At 49.8% G+C, this 20,873-nt stretch overlaps 3 protein-coding genes across 3 annotated transcripts; all 3 read left to right on the top strand.

Moving 5' to 3' along the window:
* Window positions 1-499: 499 nt before the first annotated feature.
* On the top strand, window positions 500-937 carry EI90DRAFT_2931637 (uncharacterized protein; the record flags this gene model as incomplete). Its single annotated transcript, XM_039055058.1, has 2 exons — window positions 500-609; window positions 679-937. Coding segments are annotated over 2 exons (369 nt in total), but the record flags the coding sequence as incomplete, so codon positions are not given.
* A 57-nt stretch (window positions 938-994) lies between these two features.
* On the top strand, window positions 995-1,495 carry EI90DRAFT_2931567 (uncharacterized protein; the record flags this gene model as incomplete). Its single annotated transcript, XM_039055056.1, has 2 exons — window positions 995-1,195; window positions 1,247-1,495. Coding segments are annotated over 2 exons (450 nt in total), but the record flags the coding sequence as incomplete, so codon positions are not given.
* A 126-nt stretch (window positions 1,496-1,621) lies between these two features.
* EI90DRAFT_2875388 (uncharacterized protein) lies at window positions 1,622-2,293 on the top strand (the record flags this gene model as incomplete). The annotated part of the gene is made up of 1 exon (XM_039053877.1): window positions 1,622-2,293. A coding segment is annotated over one exon (672 nt), but the record flags the coding sequence as incomplete, so codon positions are not given.
* Between the last annotated feature and the right edge of the window lie 18,580 nt (window positions 2,294-20,873).

The following is a 20,873-nucleotide window of genomic DNA, read 5'->3' as shown; positions in this document are numbered from 1 at the left end:
AAAAGCCATTTATCTTGGAGGTGGTGGGATGATGAACTACATCCGGAAATCACCAGGCTGCTTTGTGAAGTTCCAAGAGTTCACTGCTGCAGATGTGCAAGCAACTCTTGATAAAAGTGATAATCCATCAACTTCTCAAGAGGAAGGGGATTTGCTGATACAGGCTGGATCCTCCTCATCTATGGAAGTTGATCCAGAGCTTTATTCCCCATTTGATCCTCCAGCTACCAATCTAGCACAGGCTGTGGATGACCCACCCCCAGACTCTGACAATGAATCGAATATGGAATCAGTTGCCTCCGACATGCTTCCTGAGGATGAGGAAAGTGACTGGGAGGATGGGATTGGATCTGAGGATCCTTTCACATTCCCTTTGGGTGTGATTGATACAGAGGAAAGAGGCTTCAGTTATGAGCACTTTTCAGATGCAGGGACTCCATGTAATGCCGAGCCACTGAGGACAAAATAGGAGGAGAGATATGAAGTGGAAGGACCAAACCCCCACCTTCCATGGGCAAATCTCAGTGAATGGAGACTGGTTGAGTGGTTAGTGGGTCAGCAGCTCTCACAGAGAGCCATTGATAACTTCATTGTTGGGTATGTGACTGAGTCCCTGTGCACCAGTATTGTGGTGCTGATGCACCTGATTCAGACCCAAGAACACCCAAAACAACTGAGCTTTGGGTCTGCAAAGGAAATGTACAACAAATTTTCATCAATGGATGGGGCCCCAGCTTGGCATGCAAAAGAGGTCATCCTCTCTGATGCCCCCACTGAGCCCCAGATCCTGTTTTATTGGGATGTGCTTGAGTGCTCTGATCACATACAAAATAATCCTAGCTTTTCAAATGCATGGGATTATGAGCCACAGCGCATCACATATTCTGACACAGACATCCGTGTCTTCCATGAGCCTTGTACAGGAAATTTATGGTAGAGGTATCAGGTGTGTGTTTAATTATTGGCATTTTGCATCAACTTATACTGGGAGGAGGAAGAATCCCCTGATGGGACAATGATCCAGGGTGTCATTCTTGCAAGCGATGAGACTCACCTTACAAACTTCTCTGGATCAAAAGTTTTTCATGCTGTCTATATGACACTTGGAAATATCCATGGTGACATCCGATGGCAACCTGATAGTGGTGCCTGGCTGCTTCTTGCAATCCTGCCAACATCCTCCTTTACCCAGACTGTCCTCACATACACATCTCCTCAATCACATGACAAATTGACCAAGAATGAGGCAGCCACCCTTCCAGGGATTCTTAAGCATCAACTCTTCCATGCATGCATGAAAATAATCACTGCACCACTTTGCCCCTCTCAGCATCCCCACCCAGTTCTAGGCCCAGACAGAAATGTCTGTATGTGCAGGAGCTGCCTCCTTGGCTATATTGCTGACATGAAGGAGCAATGCCTGATTGCTTGTGTTGCAGCAAGGTCATGCCCTGTCTGCTGTGCACAACCATGTGCTGATGGAACGACAATTTGAGACCATTTGACTGCCAAAAAATGTAATGGAGAATCCACCTTGCATGTTCTGAGAAAGGTCAGGGCAGAAAACCCAGATGCCCCAATTTGGAGGTTTCGGTCATTGGTGTATAAAGAAAAATGTTGAGTTTCTGGTTATGTGGAACATCCATTTTGGGAGGATCTAGATGTAGGACCATCTCAGTTCCTGCATCAAGACCTCCTACATGGTGCACACAAATTCTTCTGGGATCATCCATGTAAATGGATTGCAAGGCTGATAGGGGTCAAAACACTTGACAGGCGTATTTCTCTTCTCCCTAAAGAAGGCTGTTGCCAGTTCAAAAATGGTCTCTCAAAGTTAAAGCAAGCATCTGGGCGGGAGCACAGAGATGTTCAGAAATACATTGCACCAGCATTGGCTCAGGCACCAAATGTCTCACCTCCCTTTACTTCCCTCATCATTGCCCTCCTCCATATCATCTCAATCCTCCAGCTCCTGATGATTGATGATTGCATCTTGCAAGAGCTTGAAAAGCATCTGAAAGCAATGTATTCCCATGCTGATGAGCTTATCAACCTTGGCATCCGAACTAATCTTTGGATACCAAAACTCATGGCTCTGGCACACTTCCAACAGGATATCATTCTAGGTGGGGTTCCAAGCAATTGGAGCTCTGAGACACCTGAAACCCTCCATAAAGTGCTACCCAAATCACTCTATGATCAAACAAACCACCGAAATTTTCAACTCCAAATGATATCAATGCTGACCATTTGTGAGAAGGAAAGGGTGCAACATGAGTATGTGAGGTGGCGCTCATTAATTGCTGAGCCACGACTAGTACCACACAATGATGCACCACAACTTTCTAGCATCAAGATTGCAGATAGGCCCCACCAGGGTAATATCTCTATTGAGGTGGTTGCTGGTTGGAGGCCAGAACTATCAGACCTCCCATCAGCAATTTGCCAATATCATCATGAACAGCAATCACAATGCTCAGCTCAACCTCATTTTGTCTATACAATTGATTCAGAGTGGTTCCCACAACAATACAAGGGTTTGGATCTTTGGTGGTCCTATCGGATCACTGTTCCTGCTTTCAATCAGTTCTACAAGGCAGAAGCAAGGGTCATCAAGTGCAAACCAACTGGTGGTTACAGAAGTGGGGTATTTGATTCTGTCTTTGTCCTTGTCCATCCTCAGCACAATGGAATTCATAGTAAGGGCTATTTGCAGATACCCTAACCCACCCAATACTGACGTGACTTGGCAATGGCAGAATATCGTCCAGCTCAGATTCCACTCATCTTCCAAGCATCAAGTAAAACTGGTGCTAGGGAGGGAGCTGAGCATCATGGAAACAAGCTATTTGCATATGTGCTGTGGTGGTACACTGACATACCAATCAGGCTTTCATCAGGAATGTTTCCTGTAAAAAAAGATCTTGATCACAACAATCAATGGAGAAGTGCCATAATTCCACTAAATTGTATCATGTTCCATTGCCCACTTCACCCATCAATAATTGGAGAGCCTGCCCTTGGTACTACAGCTGATGAAATTTTTGCATCATCAACCCAATTCTATATCAACCCATTTTCAAGCTCCCAATTGTATCAGCGTTTGCATTTGTAGGCCAATATACTAGTATAGGCTGAATGACAAATCAGAGCATGGTGCCAAAATAACTCAGCATATTCTACTGCATGGTGACATGAAAACTGTTCATTAGTAAAAGAGCCCAAGGCAAATGAGCTCTATGAGCCCACTGAGCTCATAGAGCTTTTGGAGTGATGATGGCTATTTTACATACATTTACAGAAACATATATGCATATATCTTTCATTACTCAGCAGGTTCCATGGAGATGGGAAGACCATTCATCAGTAGGAAATCACAAGGTCTATAAGGTCTATGAGACCACAGAGCTCATAGAGCTCATAGAGCTTTTAGAGCTTTTCAACTGCTGTGATACATGCATTTTCAACAACATATATACATATTATATTTGCACTTCTGCATCCTTGGGAGAACAAAATGACCTATATTTTGATTTTCTGATCTCTATATGTAGAGGGTGGACAGCACAAAGACTCAATGTGCTCTCAGAGCTCTCAGAGCTCCATACTGAGTTTTCTGATGTGCTAAAGGACTGCCCCCTCACCCAGGAGCTGGACCGTGCAGAGGAGGAAGCAGGAGAGGAGAGACCCACTGAGGATTTTCAGGAGGATGACCAGTGAGGGATGTGTCCCAGTCATCCCCCAGCATCACTGTACCTGCATGTAGATACCATGGCAATTCCAGGACTACAGTGCAACCTAAGTTAAACCGAGTGATTGCTAAGAAAAAAAGAGCCACACCCACAAAACCCCACAGAGAGAACCCACAATGCACCTTGGCTGAGGTTGCTGTTCCCCCACCCACAATCTACGTACTATCCAAACACCCTCCCCAGTCCCTCAACCTTCTGGTGAAGCTGACTGCAACCACCTCTCTCACCTCAGTGACCACCTCCACCCTCCCAGACTCAGGGGCCACAGGGATGTTTGTCAGTCACGAATTCGTCTGGAAGCATGGCCTGGAGACTACCCCCCTACCCCAACCAATCCCGGTCCACAATGTGGATGGCACCCCAAATAAGAATGGATCCATCATGGAGGAGGTGGAGGCACTCCTCACATTTGGTCAACACACAGAGCGAGCTCACTTTGCAGTGACCAACTTGGGGTGTCAGTCAGTCATTATTGGTCACTCGTGGTTGACACACCACAACCCGGAAGTGGACTGGGCCCGACAAAAGGTGATCATGTCCTGCTGCCCACCTGCCTGCCAAAGGCTCAGGGTGGCGCCAATAGCTCCGAAGGAGCCTGACCTCACAGTAGAACCCGGGGATGGACTGTATGCAGCCATGATTCCCCCAGGATGGGGACACGACCTGAGGGCAACCACCACCCCATCACAGCAGATGGCCCAAAGGGCGCAGGACCCCACCCCAGGGGAAAAGCCTCTTGAGGAGATGGTGCCTGAGTGCTACCGAGACTTCAGGGACAACTTCTCAAAAGAGGCCTTTGACCAGCTACCACTCTGGAAACCATGGGACCATGCCATCAACCTCGTCCCTGAGGCTAAGCTACCATGGGGAAAGACCTTTCCACTGTCCCCTGCAGAACAAGGAGAGCTTGATGACTTCCTCAGGGAGAACTTGGCAAATGGGCAGATCCACCCATCCAAGTCCCCCATGGGGGCCCCAGTGTTCTTCATGAAGAAGAAGGACAGCTCCTTAAGGCTGGTCCAGGACTATCGAAAGCTGAATGAGATCACCGTCAAAAACTCCTATCCCCTCCCCCTAGTTTCTGACATCCTCACCCGCCTCTGGGATGCCAAGTGGTTCTCAGCCCTCGACCTGTGGTGGGGGTTCAACAACGTCTGCATCAAGGAGGGAGACGAGTGGAAGGCAGCCTTTGCAACCAACTGAGGGTTGTTTGAGCCAATGGTGATGTTCTTCAGACTGTGCAACTCCCCAGCCACCTTCCAGACCATGATGAATGACATCCTCAGGGATTTCTTAGACCGAGGGGTCGTCATCTGCTACATGGACGACATCCTGGTGTTCACACCCACCCTGGAGGAGCACTGGAAGGTCGTCTGGGAGGTCCTGTCCACACTGAGGGGCCAGAAGCTGTTCCTCAAACTGCAGAAATGCAAATTTGAGCAGCGGAAGATCAACTACCTGGGCCTTGTCATCTCGGAGAACCATGTTGCCATGGACCCAGTGAAGGTTCAGGGAGTGACCAACTGGCCAGCACCCACGAAGGTCAAAGAGGTCCAGTCTTTCCTGGGGCTTGTCAACTTCTACCGCCACTTCATCCAGGACTTCTCCGAGAAGGCCCGGCCCCTTCACACACTCACCCGGAAGTCAAAGCAGTAGACCTGGGGGAGAAAGGAACAGGAAGCATTCGACAGGCTGAAGGAGGCTGTCACCTCAGCACCAGTCCTCACCTTCCCATCGGACTCAGGTCAGTTCCAACTGGAGTGTGATGCCTCCAACTTCGCAACAGGGGCAGTACTCTCCCAGCTCCAGACAGATGGGGAATTCCACCTGGTGGTGTTCATGTCAAAGGGCTTCTCAGATGCAGAGAGGAACTACGAAATCTATGACAAGGAGATGCTTGCCATAGTCCGAGCCCTGGAAGAGTGGCGCCATTTCCTTGAAGGCACCCCTGAGAGGTTCGACAGATACACTGACCACAGAAACCTCTCCTACTTCCGCTCAGCCCAGAGGCTAAACCAGCATCAGGCACGGTGGTCCCTCTACCTCTCCCACTTCCACTTCCTGCTAGTCCATAAACCAGGGAGACTCATGGGGAAGCCCGATGCCCTCTCGCATTGGCTGGACCACCCAAAAGGGAAGGATGACAACACGGACATGACCCTCCTACACCCGGGCTGGTTTGAAGTCAGAGCTATGGAGGGGGTCACAGTGGAAGGAGAGGAGGCAGACATCTTGGACAGGATATGCAGGGGGAAGGAGCATGATGAGGGAGTGGTAAAGGCAATGAGAGAGCTGGAAAGGGGGACCCTACACTCAGACAAATGGGAGAAGGAAGGGGAACTGATCCTCCACTGGGGCTGGGTGTACGTCCCAAAAGACCCACAGCTCTGCCATGACCTGGTACAACTCCACCATGACTCAGTGGCAACAGGCCACCCCGGGCGGTGGAAGACTGTGGAGCTCCTGAAACTACTGGTGGCCCCGGATGGCACAGTATGTTGCACAGTATGTTTCAGGATGCAACACCTGCAACAGAGTGAAGACATTCCCATCTTGGAAAGTTGGGAAGCTCATCCCAAACAAGGTCCCCACCCGCAGGTGGCAGGTGATTTCAGTAGACACCATTGGGGAACTCCCAGACTCCAAGGGGTACAATGCAACCCTGGTAGTGGTAGACCGACTTTCCAAGCGCATTCATGCAATCTCCACAGTCACTACAGTAGACTCAGCAGGTGTGGCCCGGCTCTTCCTCGAACATGTCTGGAGGCATCATGGCCTCCCAGAGGAAGTGCTCAGCGACCGAGGCAGCACATTTGTCTCCCACTTCTCCAGGGAGCTAGCAGACCTCTTAGGGATCGAGCTCACTCTCCAAAAGTGTAATCCTGCGTCATGAAATCATGAGGTGTCATGACATGTCATGACAATTGAATTGAATCAGACATTTCTTACATTGAAAATTTTGGATTTCATGACAGTTCATGACAAATTGTCATGAACTGTCATGTGCTGACAAGGTTCATGACTGCTGGTGACACAATATGACATGATGCCTCATGGAGGTTCATGAGTGGTCATGATGTTCATGAACCCTCATGACCTTTCATGACAGGTCATGAAGGTTCATGGAGTGTCATGGAGTGTCATATGTTTATTTTGACCTTTCCCCATCATGTAAAATGCTATAATGTCTCATGATGCATCATGGACATTCATAATGCTCCATGAACATGTATGATGAGTCAATGCATGAGATGTCACAAGCACATATGAACTGTCATGTGACAGACCTTATTTGTGACAGCACTGACTGATCAACCTCCAACTCATGGACTTGTGTTGGCACTGCACTGAACTCTACTTTTCCTCCAGCCACCTTTGCTGCTTGGTGTCAGAAACAGTGCTTGAGGGTATTCATGGGAAGTGGAGCAGAGTATGGCAGTGTGAGTGATCACTTAGCTGATAGGTTACTCCATTGCAAGGCATCAGGGGGTTGGGATGTTGGTTTCAACAACTCAGTGGGAGCATGGTGCCACATGCTCTAGGCTATCCTGTATTCAGGTGTAGTGGAGGGAACCTGGTGGCAATGTAGGCTCAAGTGAAGATGAAGTCAGATGTGAACTATTGTCAGGGCATACCCTGCCTGACCCTGTGCTGCACTGTGCTGCCCTACTCTGCTTCCCCTGCCATCGCTTCTTACTCCTCCTATCTCACCTTCCCCCTCACCTTTCCTTTTTCCTCTTTCTCTATGTACCACCAGTGCACCCACATACCTGGGAATGCTGCACACCCCTCCTGTACCACTACACCCTAATGCCACTGCCCCTATTGCCGCACCCGCTGCACACATTCCCACCCACACAGTGGCCACCTCCAGGATCTCCTGCAGAGACACCCAGAGGGGTGCAGCTGTGTGCGGGGATGACATGGCTCCTTCCACGTGACCTCAGCCACATGTATATAACAGCACCTGGGGTGGGAACAGAAGAAGCAGCCTTCTTCACTTCAGACTAAGTGGTCAGGGACACTCACCCCATGACAGAACCACTGCTATGCATAGCTGCTACTTGTCCCATTGAGTCCCCTGTGCTGGAACTTTGCCACTTTCAGAGCTGTCCCTGACAACTATGGACAAGAGGACTTGGGGGGTATTCTACTTGACATTCAAACTGGGGTACATAGGTAGTATACTATATACAATGCATAAATACGAAAGGGAGAACAGAAGAGGGGCTGGTCAGTCTGGCACCTGAATGGGAGGCAGAGTGGTGAACATGACAAACTAAATGAGGGATGAGAACCAGGGAGACAGAGAGTGAGAGAATGAATGAGAGTGAAATGAACAATTAAACAAAGAGGCAAAGTAGGGAGGCAACTGACAACTTGGGTGCCAATATAGTAGCAGATCAAGTGTCAATATTTTACTTATTCATTCTTCACCTGGGTTCTTGTCTTTGAAAATCCCCACTCATTTCTGGACTGACTGGCCCTTCCCATGATTTCTCTCCCTTATTTATACCTTGTAAATACTTTCAGGGACCTTAGTCTGAAATCAACTAGGGCAACCCCCTCTTGTGTGATGCTTTCATATCACTTTCAACTTAAGGGTAACATGTAATTAACCATTATGCCCCCAACTGTCATTGTTGTACCAACAATCCTAATTTATGATCAATCACAACAATTCTTGGGAAGACTCATAGCGATTCATGAAGGTCCATGAGGGTCCATGATCCTTTATGAAGGTTCATGACACTTCATGACACTTCATAGACAGGCATGTAACCACTCAAAACCTGCCTGGAACCACTTAAGTCATGAGCAATCATGACCCCCCATGCAGGTTCATGACATCTCATGAAATTCCATGATGGTTTGTCATGAACCAGCATGACTGTGTATGACCCTTCATGCTGCTTCATGAAGTTTGGTGACCATTCATGAAATGTCATGACTTCCATGATGGTTCATGAACCGCCATTACACTTTTTGCAAGTTACTGCATAGACTGATGGCCAGACGGAGCGTGTCAACCAGGAAATAGAAACCTACATACCTCCGGGTGTTCATCAACCACAGGCAAGATGACTGGGCTGACTGGCTGCCGCTTGCCGAGTTCACCTATAACAACCGCATCCACTCTTCCACCCACCGCACCCCCTTCGAGCTTGACTCTGGGCAACATCCATGCATGGGGACCGAACTGACCCGCATGTCTGAAGTCGAAGGAGCCAACGACTTTGCCTCTCAGATGATGAAGAGGCAAAGCCAGCACTGGAGCATGCAGCAGAAGAGATGGCACAGTACTATGACAGGAACCGGAAGGCAGCACCAGTCTACCAAGTTGGGGACAAAGTCTGGCTCAACACTCAAAACTACACGACAGACTGACCAACCAAGAAGCTTGACCACAGATGGATTGGCCCCTTCCAGATCGTCAAGGTGGTATCCCCAGCAGCAGTAAAGCTACAGCTTATGGCCCATCAAAGAGGGATTCACCTGGTAGTCTCAGTCTCAAACACCTGCCCCTACACCCCAGACAGAATCTCCGAACGCCATGCAGACCCGCTCCCTGGCTCGGACATTGTGAATGGGGAAGAGGAGTATGAAGTGGAGAAAATCCTGGATTCCAGGTACCGGTATGGACGGCTCTGGTACTTCGTCAAATTCTCTGGCTGGCCAAGAAAATGAATGGCTCCCCAGAGAGAACCTGGAGAACTCCCCAGACCTCTGAAAGAATTCCACCAGGCCCACCCAGAAGCCCCCAGACCAAGGAGGATAAAGGAAACCCCCCAACCACGGACCACAGCCACTTCGAGGCGAAGTGGCATAGAGGGGGGGTGATGTCAGGGATTGACCCCTGACCCCGCTGTCAGGGCACCCAACCACACCCCAGAACCACCCTCCCTGACTTCCCCCACTTCCCTGACCTCCCCAACCCTACATATCTCTCACAACTACAGCCCACATGTGAGCCCACAGGAAAAATCACGTGGGTCAAGGTGAGCAACTCGCCTTAACCCATGTGACACCTTTTCCGAGTCACAGGAACATGCTCAGCTTCTACCCAGAGTCACATTATGAACTGTACAGTACACTTCCCTTTTATAGCAGCCAAGTGGGGAATAGGGAAACTCACCCTTCTTCTCAACTCAATCCCTGCTTAGGCAAGTTGTAGTTACCCTCTGTAATACATGACAACTCAATCCCCGCTTAGTCCTTTCAGTGAGTTTGAGGAGCTGAGGACAGGGTCTAGCACCCAGCCACCCGGAACATCGCACACACCTAGGCCTGAGGCCGGGCTGTCCCTGATTGAGGACCGAGCCCTGACAGTCTGGGTGGACCCAGGTCAGGCAGGTGTGCCCTGACAAGGAGTACGTAGAGGTGGATGCTGATGTTTTCATTGGTGTGATGACGTTTGTGGATCCCATGGATGAAAACTTCTCCATTAATGTCAGGGCACACCCACCTCACCCGGCTCCACCCAGCTCCACTCCACCCGCTACCCCCTTCTCCCCCTTCCTATTTCCTCCTCCCTCCACTTTCACCTCTTTCTATTCCCCTTCTATATCATTCTCTATTCATGCTATTTCTATTTACATGGACAACTTTCCTTTGATCGATGTACTATTGACCCACCCATGACCCATGCACGATGCAACCAGCCCCGGATGCTCCGGACAACCCCTGGGTGCACCCAGCACATGTGCCTGCAGCAGATCCCTTCAGGATCCCCCATGGGGATACCTGGGTGGGTGGGGCTGTGCATGGGGACGACGTGGCAACTCCCATGTGACCCAAGCACCATGTATATAAACATACCTGGGGTGGGAACCAGAGAAGCAGTCTTCTTCTTCTCACCATTCCCACTTCAGGTAAGTAGCTTAGTTTTCCTTCTAATGATAATTAACACCATTCCCACTTCAGGGACATTTGCCTGTGCCGGACCTGTTGCTGTACACGCCTGCTTCATACCCCACTGGGCCCTCAGCGCCGGGTGATATACCTGGACACTCTCGACCCTGGACTGGTCCCTGACAATTAAATTAGCGTCTGCTCAGCAAGCGGACAAACTGCGATCTGAAGAGCAGATAGTGGCTGAGCTTGTTGATGATGCAGTAAAATCTTACAAATGGGACAGCGTAATACCAGTCCCTAAATCTTCATCCACCAAACTGTCAACACAAAGTGTGACAAGTTCTTCAGTGCCTAACAAGCTCCTGAAGAAAACCCTGCCAATATTCGATGTGAAGTTTAGAATCTCGCAAGAGGTGGGTAAATACCCTGAAAACTGCAGCACCAATTTAAGGTGGATGCTCACTGGTTGTGAGGTCTCAGTGGGGTAGCTCAGCATACAGAGCCATAAGTGATACAAAGATGTGTATTGTACGGTGTGTGTAGGCAGTTAACAGAAGTTACCACTTACCCATGTGACTATATGTATCTTGTAATTACATATGGCTCGGGGTTTGGGGCTATTGCCCTGACATTCTCCCCCTTGCGTTGCATTTGTGACGCATACAAGGTTAATGATGAAGAGAATAAAATGAGTTACATTGAGTTTGAGATTATCAATGAGTGTTTTATTGTCACCACTTTAAAGTGGACGATTTATACATGTCGGTGAGAGGAATTGAGGGAATAAATGGGTGTGGGGCCGTCACTTTGAAGTGAACGGTGATACATGGGTATCACAGAGGGGAAAGTGATGAAGAGAAGGAGTTTTTTGAAAATGAATTTCGACCCAAAGATTATATGTCATTGGTGTTCCTCCTCACTTGTTCTGTGAGGATTCATGTGTAAATGGTGTTTACACACAAGCAGTGGTGGATGTGGGTTTTGACGAAGTAGAGATACTTGCAGTTCCTCGCTACAATATTGTGTGTGGGGCCTCAAGTTGGGGGAAGGTGTTTTCATGGGCACTTCAATGGCATATTACCATATCACTTTCCCTTTTGGTAGAGTTATTGCCCTGGAGGTGGGTTTTCCTCTGGGTTGTTCATCTGGACATCCGATTGCTGCGTTGGATGCGATGACATAGCCTGGGCTACATTGTTGAGCTGTGGGCTCGACAAAGTGGGCACTCCCTGGGTGGGAGCGGGTTGTTGTGTTCCTGAGCTACTTGGCTCAGGTGTAGAGTATGGTAAGTTTACTGTTCTTCCCATGGGGAAGGGTGGTCACTGGCCTGTTTGTCCAGCATGGAGACTTGCGTCTCTTTGGAAGTTTTCGCTTCCCACTCCGCAGTTCTTGCAGCGCGTTCCTCAGGAGTCCTGAGTGGTTTGAACTGGGACTTTATATAGGCAACTTTGCCTAGACTTTGAAGTATTTCTCGGTTTCCTTTGCTTTTTTGCGAAGGACTCTATTGTCAAAAACCCGGATCGTAGGGGAAAAATGCATGAGTCCGAATGCAGGTGGGGCTCAACTAGAGGGGATCTGAGAGCTCCGGTAGTGGACCGAAGCTTCTCCAGGAAGCCTGGTTCTGCTGGGTGGTACAAGAGGCTCTAAGGAGGACACAGCCTCAGTGACTTGGAGGGAGTGCTGTGCCTCCGTTATGTCTCAGTTAGTCCTTGTATTTCTTATGTCTGAGGTATCTTGTAGAAAGGGGGCTGGGATTCACTCAGAGGGAATTGGGGTAGCATTTTAGTCGATATTAGAACTCAGGAAAAACTACAAGTTCTAATCTACAGGTATTTATAAGGAGGGATGGAAAGGACTTTAGTCAAAGTCCGAATGATAATAGAAAAACACCGAAAGGTGCCGAATGATACTGAGAGGTACCAAAAGGTTCCGAACGATATTCTTAATGGGGAACCGAGGTGTTGGGTCAAGAAGGGCGGAGTAAGAGGCCGGAAAATGAATGGGAACTGTCATATCCGTGCATACCCAACCCCGACCCGACTTCCGGACCTCCACCCTCTTCACCTCCAGAGTCATACCCTACCGCTGCCCGTTCTGATACTCACCTTCGGTCCTGGCAACACACCTCCTTCTACCCCCCATGCCACCTCTACTCCTCCTTCCCTCTCCTCCCCTATCTCCGTCTGCTCCGATACTCACCTCAGACCGAACACCGCCCCTCTCGCCACCCTCCTACTACTCCTCCTCCTCCTCCTCCGCTCCTCCTTCACACCACTGCCACCTTTCCGTCACCCCCCTACACTTTCCCCGTCCGCTCCAATACTCACCTTCGGACCAGACAACTCTCCTTTCTGCCACTCCTTCCCTCTTACCTTTCTCCTCTCTCCTCCCTCTGGTACTCTTCCGCTGACCTCCCACCAAGTTACGACCTTCCACTGCTGTCCCGTACTTTGTACTCAGGCACCGCTCGTACCTTTGCTCCGAGCCTCCGTCATAGTCCCTACCTCGGACTTTGACTCCACCTCGGTCTTAGTCCATTGCATTGGTGACCTCATACTATGTAAACACCATTGCCAATATTCCTCGGACTTTCAACCCCACCTCCGTAACCTCCGTAACCTCCGCAACCTCCGAGCTTCGTGGATCGCCTTTGGCACTTTCGCCGCTTGTAATGTATCTTTTGCGTTTTCCCCTCATCCCTATTTGGACTGCTGCTTCTTCCCATTCTAGCCAGTTAGTCATCATCCCCACTTCTCCTCATCCTCCTGCCCCTCTGGGCCTCGCCCTCCCTACCTCCTTTCAGACGTATCACAGGTCCCGCCTTATGACCTTCGGTACCGCTCCGCTTCTGTCTTCCCTTTGTCCCCGTTTGGACGTCTTCGTTCCGATTCGGATCCCCTTTGTTTCCTTGTGCTTTTGCCCCCTCCATTATATATATCGGCGCTTGTACATACTCGTTTTGGGCTCAGTCCGAAATCAACCTGAAATGCCCCCTAGTGTCATATCCATACAATCCTGACCTCCGCTCCGGGCTCCTGGAACTCCGAACTCCGACTTCCGGAGCCCTACTTCCCTTCCATCACTTTCTCCTTGCCGACTCCCAAGAGGTTATCCCACCTCCGGCTCGGACACCACCTTCGGTCTGACTCCGGAACATTCCGGGTCCGACCCCAACCTCGACACCTTCCAGACGAGTACGCAAAACCTATGCTCCCAACTCCGGACCTCCGCTCCGGTATCCCGTTCATGTCTTGTCTCCGGAACCTCCGGTCTTAGTTCCGACCTCGGACTTTGACCCCACCTCCGCTTATACCCATTGTATTGGTTAGCTCATTCCATTTAATTACCTTTGCCAATATTCCGGAGTTTAACCTCCGAGTTCGGACTTTCCGGACTTACTCCGGACCTTGCAACTATTGCATTGTCCATTTCAATTCCGCTATTCTCCCTCATTCCTATTTGGGCTGCTGCTTCCTTTCTATTCAGTCAGCTAGCCATTCCCGACTCCCATCCTCCTTCCTTCCTTCTTGGGCCTTGGCCCTTCATTCCTCCTTTGGGAAACACCATTGAGTCAAACACTTGACCCTCGGTGTTGTTCCTCTTTCCATCTCCCTTTGTCTCCTTTTGTCCTACCCTTGTTCCTTTTGATTCCGGACCCCTCCTTATATACAATGTACCTAGTAACTTGTAACCTCAGTCCGAAATCGACATGAATTCCCCCAAGAGACTTTCCCTCTGCTAGACCCGAAATTAGGGACCCCTAGGACAACCAGCAATGGCACAGCGCTCCGCCTGAGTCACTGAGGCCAAGGTCCTTCCATGCTAAGTCTCCAATTCCATTCCGGAGTCGTCCGAATCCCCGCATTCTAACAATGGCCCTTCATTCCTCCTTTGAGAAACACCATTGAGTCAAACCCTTGACCCTCGGTGTTGTTCCTCTTTCCACCTCCCTTTGTCTCCTTTCGTCCTACCCTTGTTCCTTTTGATTCCGGACCCCTCCTTATATACAATGTACCTAGTAACTTGTAAGATCAGTCCGAAATCGACCTGAATTCCCCCCAAGAGACTTTCCCTCTGCTAGATCCGAAATTAGGGACCCCTAGGACAACCAGCAATGGCACAGCGCTCTGCCTGAGTCGCTGAGGCCAAGGTCCTTCCATGCTAAGTCTCCGATTCCACTCCGGAGTCGTCCGAATCCGCCCGGTTTCTAACACCTAGAGACTTCCTGCTCGCCTACTGTGAAATTAAGGACCAAATGGACAAACAGCAATGGCACAGCGCTCCGCTTGAGTCGCTGAGGCCAAGGTCCCTCCACGCTAAGTCTCCGATTCCACTCCGGAGTCATCTGTATCCGCCTGTTCTAACAGGAACGAGAGATGGGTAAGAGGGGGTTAGCCGACTGAATGGTAAGAAGAAGATAGTTGTGCTATGAATGGGAGGTGACTAATAAGTGATGACGTAAGAGGGGTCACCAAAGGATGCGGGTAGCTCCGAAAGTGGAGTCGCGTATCCGAAGGATGTTGGGTGACTCCAATAAATGAAATGGGTGGAGAAATGGTTTAGGGGTACGTCACAGGATGTTGGAGGTCCGTCGGGATATTGGAGCAAATCTGGAGTCTCTGAATGTTCCGACTCGGGACCAGGCTTCCAGGATGGGAGTGGCCAAGGTTTGGTGTGCCACAACCAGGCCGGAGCTGAGACAGTTAGGAAGAAAGGTGACTTGGGGAGTGGGGAGGCATGGTGTAGGGGATGGTGAAGTTGTTAGGAAGGTGTGGTGTGGTGGGAGTGCATGGGGTCGGGATTCCAGGATATGACATCTATGTACCTTGCCGCTTTTAAAGGTGGCTGTGGCCTGTTCGTACCAGTGTATGAATTCTTTCCCACTCACACTTGTCCACCGCGTATGCAGCGTCGTGCGCCGCTTCTGACCCCGCTATTCTCCTGATGGGGAAGTTGGGGTCGATTGTTACATTGACTGGAGCTTCGACTTTACTGAACTCATTGAGTTTGGCAGTCTTGTATAACATGTGGACACTTCCCTGCAGGGTAGCTTGCCCATAGGGTCCTGAGGTACTCAGCAGCCCACCGCCTCTGGCAGTGGTCCCCATTTGGGGTATGCCGTTGGTTTCCCACTGCTCTCCCTCTTCCCCTTGACATGGGTTTGCCCTTCTGAGGGCAGGCCCTTATGCAACCCAGACAGGGTCGCCTGCCCACAGGGTGGCAGGATAGTCGATGCCCCGGCACCATATCCCCTCCCCCTGACCTGGGAGGCCCCCATCATGATGGGTTTGGCAGTGAGGTCTGCCAGTGTGCATGCCTCTTTGAGCTCAGGTTTTAGTAATTTGATCTCCCTCTTTTGGAGATTGACTTCTCTCTCTGTGTCTTTCAGAGAGGCGAAGATGCCCTCGGCATCTCTTCATGCTCTATTGTACTCGCGCCTCCAATGGGCCCCATTATTGCAGGCATCATCTGACGCCCTTGAGTTATCAGACCATGCCCATTTGGATGGCCTGGACGAGGAGCCACTGTCACTCCCTTGTCTCCCTGCTATGAGGGACTTTGTCAGAGACCAGGTTGAGACGAGGGAATGTCTCCATGGCAGAGGGCTTCGGCCTCAGCAACTTATGCCAAAAGCGCTGTGCCAAGTAACATGTCTGTGCCCTAACTTACTAACTGGCAACCAGAACTGAAGGGGGTAAACTCTAGTCGATTTTATTACTGAGGTGTAACCTATGTACAGGTTGAGTATAGTTACAACGAGGGCAGGTCTGCAAATGGCAGAGCAGAGCTAACGGGGTTAGACATTAGCCGATTGAATATTACCGATGAGTCGGGTTACGGGGTTAACGGAAAGGAGGGATGGGCCCGAAGGTGGGCTTTGCAGGGCAAGCAAGTGTATTACCCAGTGGAGGTGGGGGTGCGCTAGCGGACATCGGAGCTGTCCGGAAACCTTTGGGGCTCTGTACTTAGGGAGGCGTAGGTAATAAATTGAAAGGAGGGGGTGGTGACCATCGAGGGGTACCGAGGGGATTGTGGAATACGGGAGCTCCGAGGTTAGTGAAGAAGGAGCAGAGGTAGACCGGAGGGATCAGAGGGATCAAAGTCGATGGCCGGGGATGGATATGACAGACTTCATCTCTTTCAGCTCCTGACAGAGTTGACCTGTCTGAGCAGCTACCGCTGATGCGATAGCTGATTCCCAGCCTGCATTCGGCTGAGGTGTTGTTGGACCTGGGCCAAATTGGCCAATCCAGGGGGTGATTTGGCCAGGGAAGTTCCCTGGGGAGTATGCCTGGGGCTGCAGCAGCAAATGCTGCCCCTGGAATGGCACTTGTTGCGCCATCGGTGCAGTTTGCACCATGTATGGTTGGAAGGAGGCTGGGGGTATGTGGTGCCTGTTGGCATCGTGGATGGTTGTTGGTTTGTGTCAGGGACTCGTCCAGGTCGAGGGGGTCCGGGTATAGCGTCCGGGACCGAGAGCCTGGCAGGGGGCGGATCGGGCGTGCGTACTGACAGGCCCGATATGGGACAGTAGTCCCTGGCCACTTAGACTGAAGTGGAAAGTTGAGAAGAAGGCTACTTCTTCGGTTCCCACTTCAGGTTCGTTTATATACATGCGGCTTGGATCACATGACGGATGCCACGTCACCCTCGCACACAGCCATAACCACCCGGGTGTCTCCGTGGGAGATCCCAAGGGTATCCGGTGCAGGCGCACGTGCTGGGCACAGCAGGAAGTCGCCTGAGGTGCCCAGGCCGGGTGCATGGTGGGCGCGCTGCAGATGGGTCGGTTGTACATTGATACAGAGAAAGTCGTCCATGTAGAATAAAGGGAGAATAAAGGAGAAGTAAGATAAGGAGAAACTGAGGAGGGGAGGAAGGGAAAGGGGGAGGAGGTAAGGAAGGGTGGACCGGCGGGGTACTGGGTCAGGTTGGGCTGGGTGGAGCCGGGTCAGGTGGGTGTGCCCTGACAGTTTGTGGCACTCATTTGTGCTGCGTGGATCATGTAGTCCATGGTGCTTATCTGCACCAGGTGTTGTTGTTGTTCCAGGGAGCCTTGCTCCCTGGGTTGTCATATCTCAATGTCTGGCAGCTTGTTCGGATCAAATTGAGGGTTGCCTCCCCCAGAGAACGACATTTTCCTTGTTTTGTTTCTCGTGGTGGTGGGAGGGGTTTAGGTTCTTGCATGTGTGGGATTTGCTGCAAGTGTGTGTGGTTTTACATGTGAGCCTGTGGTTCACATGATCTAGGTAGGTTACTCCTAGCCCATGTGATGTCTAGCACATGGTGTGGCTGTCCGGGTGAGTTGCTTGCCCAGAATCTTCCCACACTCTTGGCTGTGGGCAATCGCCCTTCAGCTTTACTTTTTCTGCCTCCATTTTTGGGGGCATAGTGATGCCGAGAGTTCCCTATCTTCTTTGATAGGGAGATCTGGTTCCCTCACATTTTGTAATGTGAGGTACTTGTCCAGGTGGATGAGGTCATTACAATTTCCTAGGGGTTCCCATGTGGTGTCCCCTAGCTCCCCTTAAACCAGAGTTTGTTATGAACCCACACATGGTTTGAGATTTCATGAACTACTGCTTCACAATTGGGTCTTCCCCAAAATTGTGAAATATGTTTATGAGAAGATTTCTTGGTCGCCCGGCTTGTGAGGCACAAGCCAAGATACATGGAATCTTGGGTGGACTCCACATTGTTCAAGTTTTGGTGGCAACTTGAGGACATAGTTTGACATCTCTGGAAATATTTCCAGAATTTCATAAGCCCCTATATACAGGGGCTTTACTTTGCCTGCCCTTCCTTTGGGTAGGTTCAACTTATCTGTGGATAAGTATGCAAGCTCACCTTTTCTCCAAGGCAGCTCCGGGCATCTTTTCTTATTCATCTGGATTGTTTGGGCAAGTGCGATTGTGTATTATTGTGTCATGTGCTGCCATTAGGTTTTCCTTCGCCTTTTGGGCAAAGTCGTTCACTCCCAGGTAGTCCAAGGGTGGTGCTGTTAGGCACATCTTTGGCATGTGGCCATAGATTAATTCAAATGGGGCAAATCCTGTCAATGTGTTTGAGCTCGCATTGATTGCAAATTCTGCCATCAACAGCTTCGCTGCCCAGTCGCATTGATCTGGTCTGACCATCACACATAGTATCTGTACTACTTTTTGTATCATTCTTTCCACTTGGCCATCGCCTTGCAGATGGAATGCAGTTGTGAATTTCAACTGCACACCAAGTATTCAGTGTAGTTTGCACCAAAATTTTGATGTGAATTTTGAGTCTCAATCTGATATGATTGAGTGTGGTAGACTGTGAAGTCTTACAACTTCACAAAGGAATATGAATGCTAGTTCTAATGCATTTGTTGTTGTTTTTATTGGAATCAGTGGACGTTGGATGTCAACCTGCAGATGATTACCCAGAGGTAATCATATCCCAAGCTTGTTGGGAATGGACCTGTGAAGTCCATGGATATTGATGACCACGGTGTTTCCGGGGTTGGGAGTGGGGGAAGCAGTCCGGGATTTCTCCTGGTGCTTTTCTTTGTTGTTTGACAAGTTCCGCAAGACCTGCAGACCTTGTGGGTGTCCTTCCTCATTGACTTCCACCAGAAGTATTACGGAGGGTTTCCACTGTTTTCTTGGATCCTCAGTGTCCAAGTGTTTCGTGGATGTTTTTGATGATTATTCCTTGAATGGACTTCCTTTTGTAGTTTCCTTTTGGGACTACTATTTGGGTCATCCCTCCTTCTCCAAGTCGGGTTATCAGCCCATCTTTTATGGAGAACTTTTTGAAATTCCCCAGTGTCAGAGACCAGATCGAGATGAAGGAATGTCTCCGTGGTGGAGGGCTTCGGCCTCAGCGACTTATGCCAGGAGCGCTGTGCCAAGTAACATGTCCGTGCCCTAACTTACTAACTGGCAACCAGAACTAAAAGGGGGTAAACTCTAGTCGATTTTATTACTGAGGTGTAACCTATGTACAAGTTGAGTATATATAGTTACAATGAGGGCAGGGCTGAGCGGAGCGGAGCTAACGGAGTTAAACATTAGCCGATTAAATATTACCAACAAATTGGGTTACGGGGTTAGCGGAATGGTAGGCGATAACCCAGAAACAGAAAGGAGGGATAGGCCCGAAGGTGGGCTTGCAGGGCAAGCGAGTGTATTGCCCAGCAGAGGCAGGAGTGTGCTAGTGGACGTCGGAGCTGTCCAGAAGCCTTCGGGGCTCCGTACTTAGGGAGGCATAGGTAATAAATTGAAAAGAGGGGGTGGTGACCATCGAGGGATACCGAGGTGATTGCGGAATACGGGAGCTCCGAGGTTAGTGGAGAAGGAGTGGAGGTAGTCCGGAGGGATTGGAAGCGGTGGAAGTCGATGGCCATGGATGGATATGACACCCAGGTTCTCTAGGATTTCCCAGTGGATCTGGCTTTGCATGTATCCAGATTTTATTGCCTCAATGAGGTCTTTTCCTTTGAATTGTTTTCGAAGGTTCTCTTCTGGAATTATGATTTCCTCCAGGTTTTGGGCACTCCCCCCTAGAGGTATTTCTCACACGTATTGCTGTGAGTCTCTTTTTCTCTGAGTTTTTACTCTGAGTACTGCTTAGCAGCAGTTCTTCGTATTCCTTGACTCTGTCGGGGATAATATCTTCTGCATTTTTATCCAGATGGATATCTGCCAACACATAGTTGTTGAAATGCAGATCCTTGTCAGTTGACAAGTCATAGTACTGTGAAAGTGCATCTGCCACTTTGTTCTTGTGGCCTTCCACGTATTTTATTTCACAATTAAAGCTTGCGAAGAAGGCTTGCCATCTCAGGTGTCTACCTGAGTTGTGGTTTTTCGCTTTGAAATATTCCAAAGCTTTGTGATCCGTGATTACTGTGAATTCATGGCCTCCCATGAGATCATCTTGCCATCTCATGTGTTAGAACGTGCGGATTCGGACGACTCCGGAGTGGAATCGGAGACTTAGCATGGAAGGACCTCGGCCTCAGCGACTCAGGTGGAGCGCTGTGCCATTGCTGGTTGTCCTGGGGGTCCCTAATTTCGGATCTAGCAGAGGGAAAGTCTCTTGGGGGAATTCCAGTCGATTTCGGACTGAGGTTACAAGTTACTAGGTACATTGTATATAAGGAGGGGTCCGGAATCAAAAGGAACAAGGGTAGGACAAAAGGAGACAAAGGGAGATGGAAAGAGGAACAACACCAAGGGTCAAGTGTTTGACTCAATGGTGTTTCCCAAGGGAGGAATGAAGGGCCAA

This window comes from Cantharellus anzutake, assembly GCF_015039405.1.
Source record: "Cantharellus anzutake strain C23 chromosome Unknown EI90scaffold_50, whole genome shotgun sequence".
In the NCBI taxonomy this organism is placed as follows: domain Eukaryota; kingdom Fungi; phylum Basidiomycota; class Agaricomycetes; order Cantharellales; family Hydnaceae; genus Cantharellus; species Cantharellus anzutake.
The sequence above is the reverse complement of the archived record's forward strand: the minus strand, read 5'-3'. Positions and strand labels throughout refer to the sequence as shown.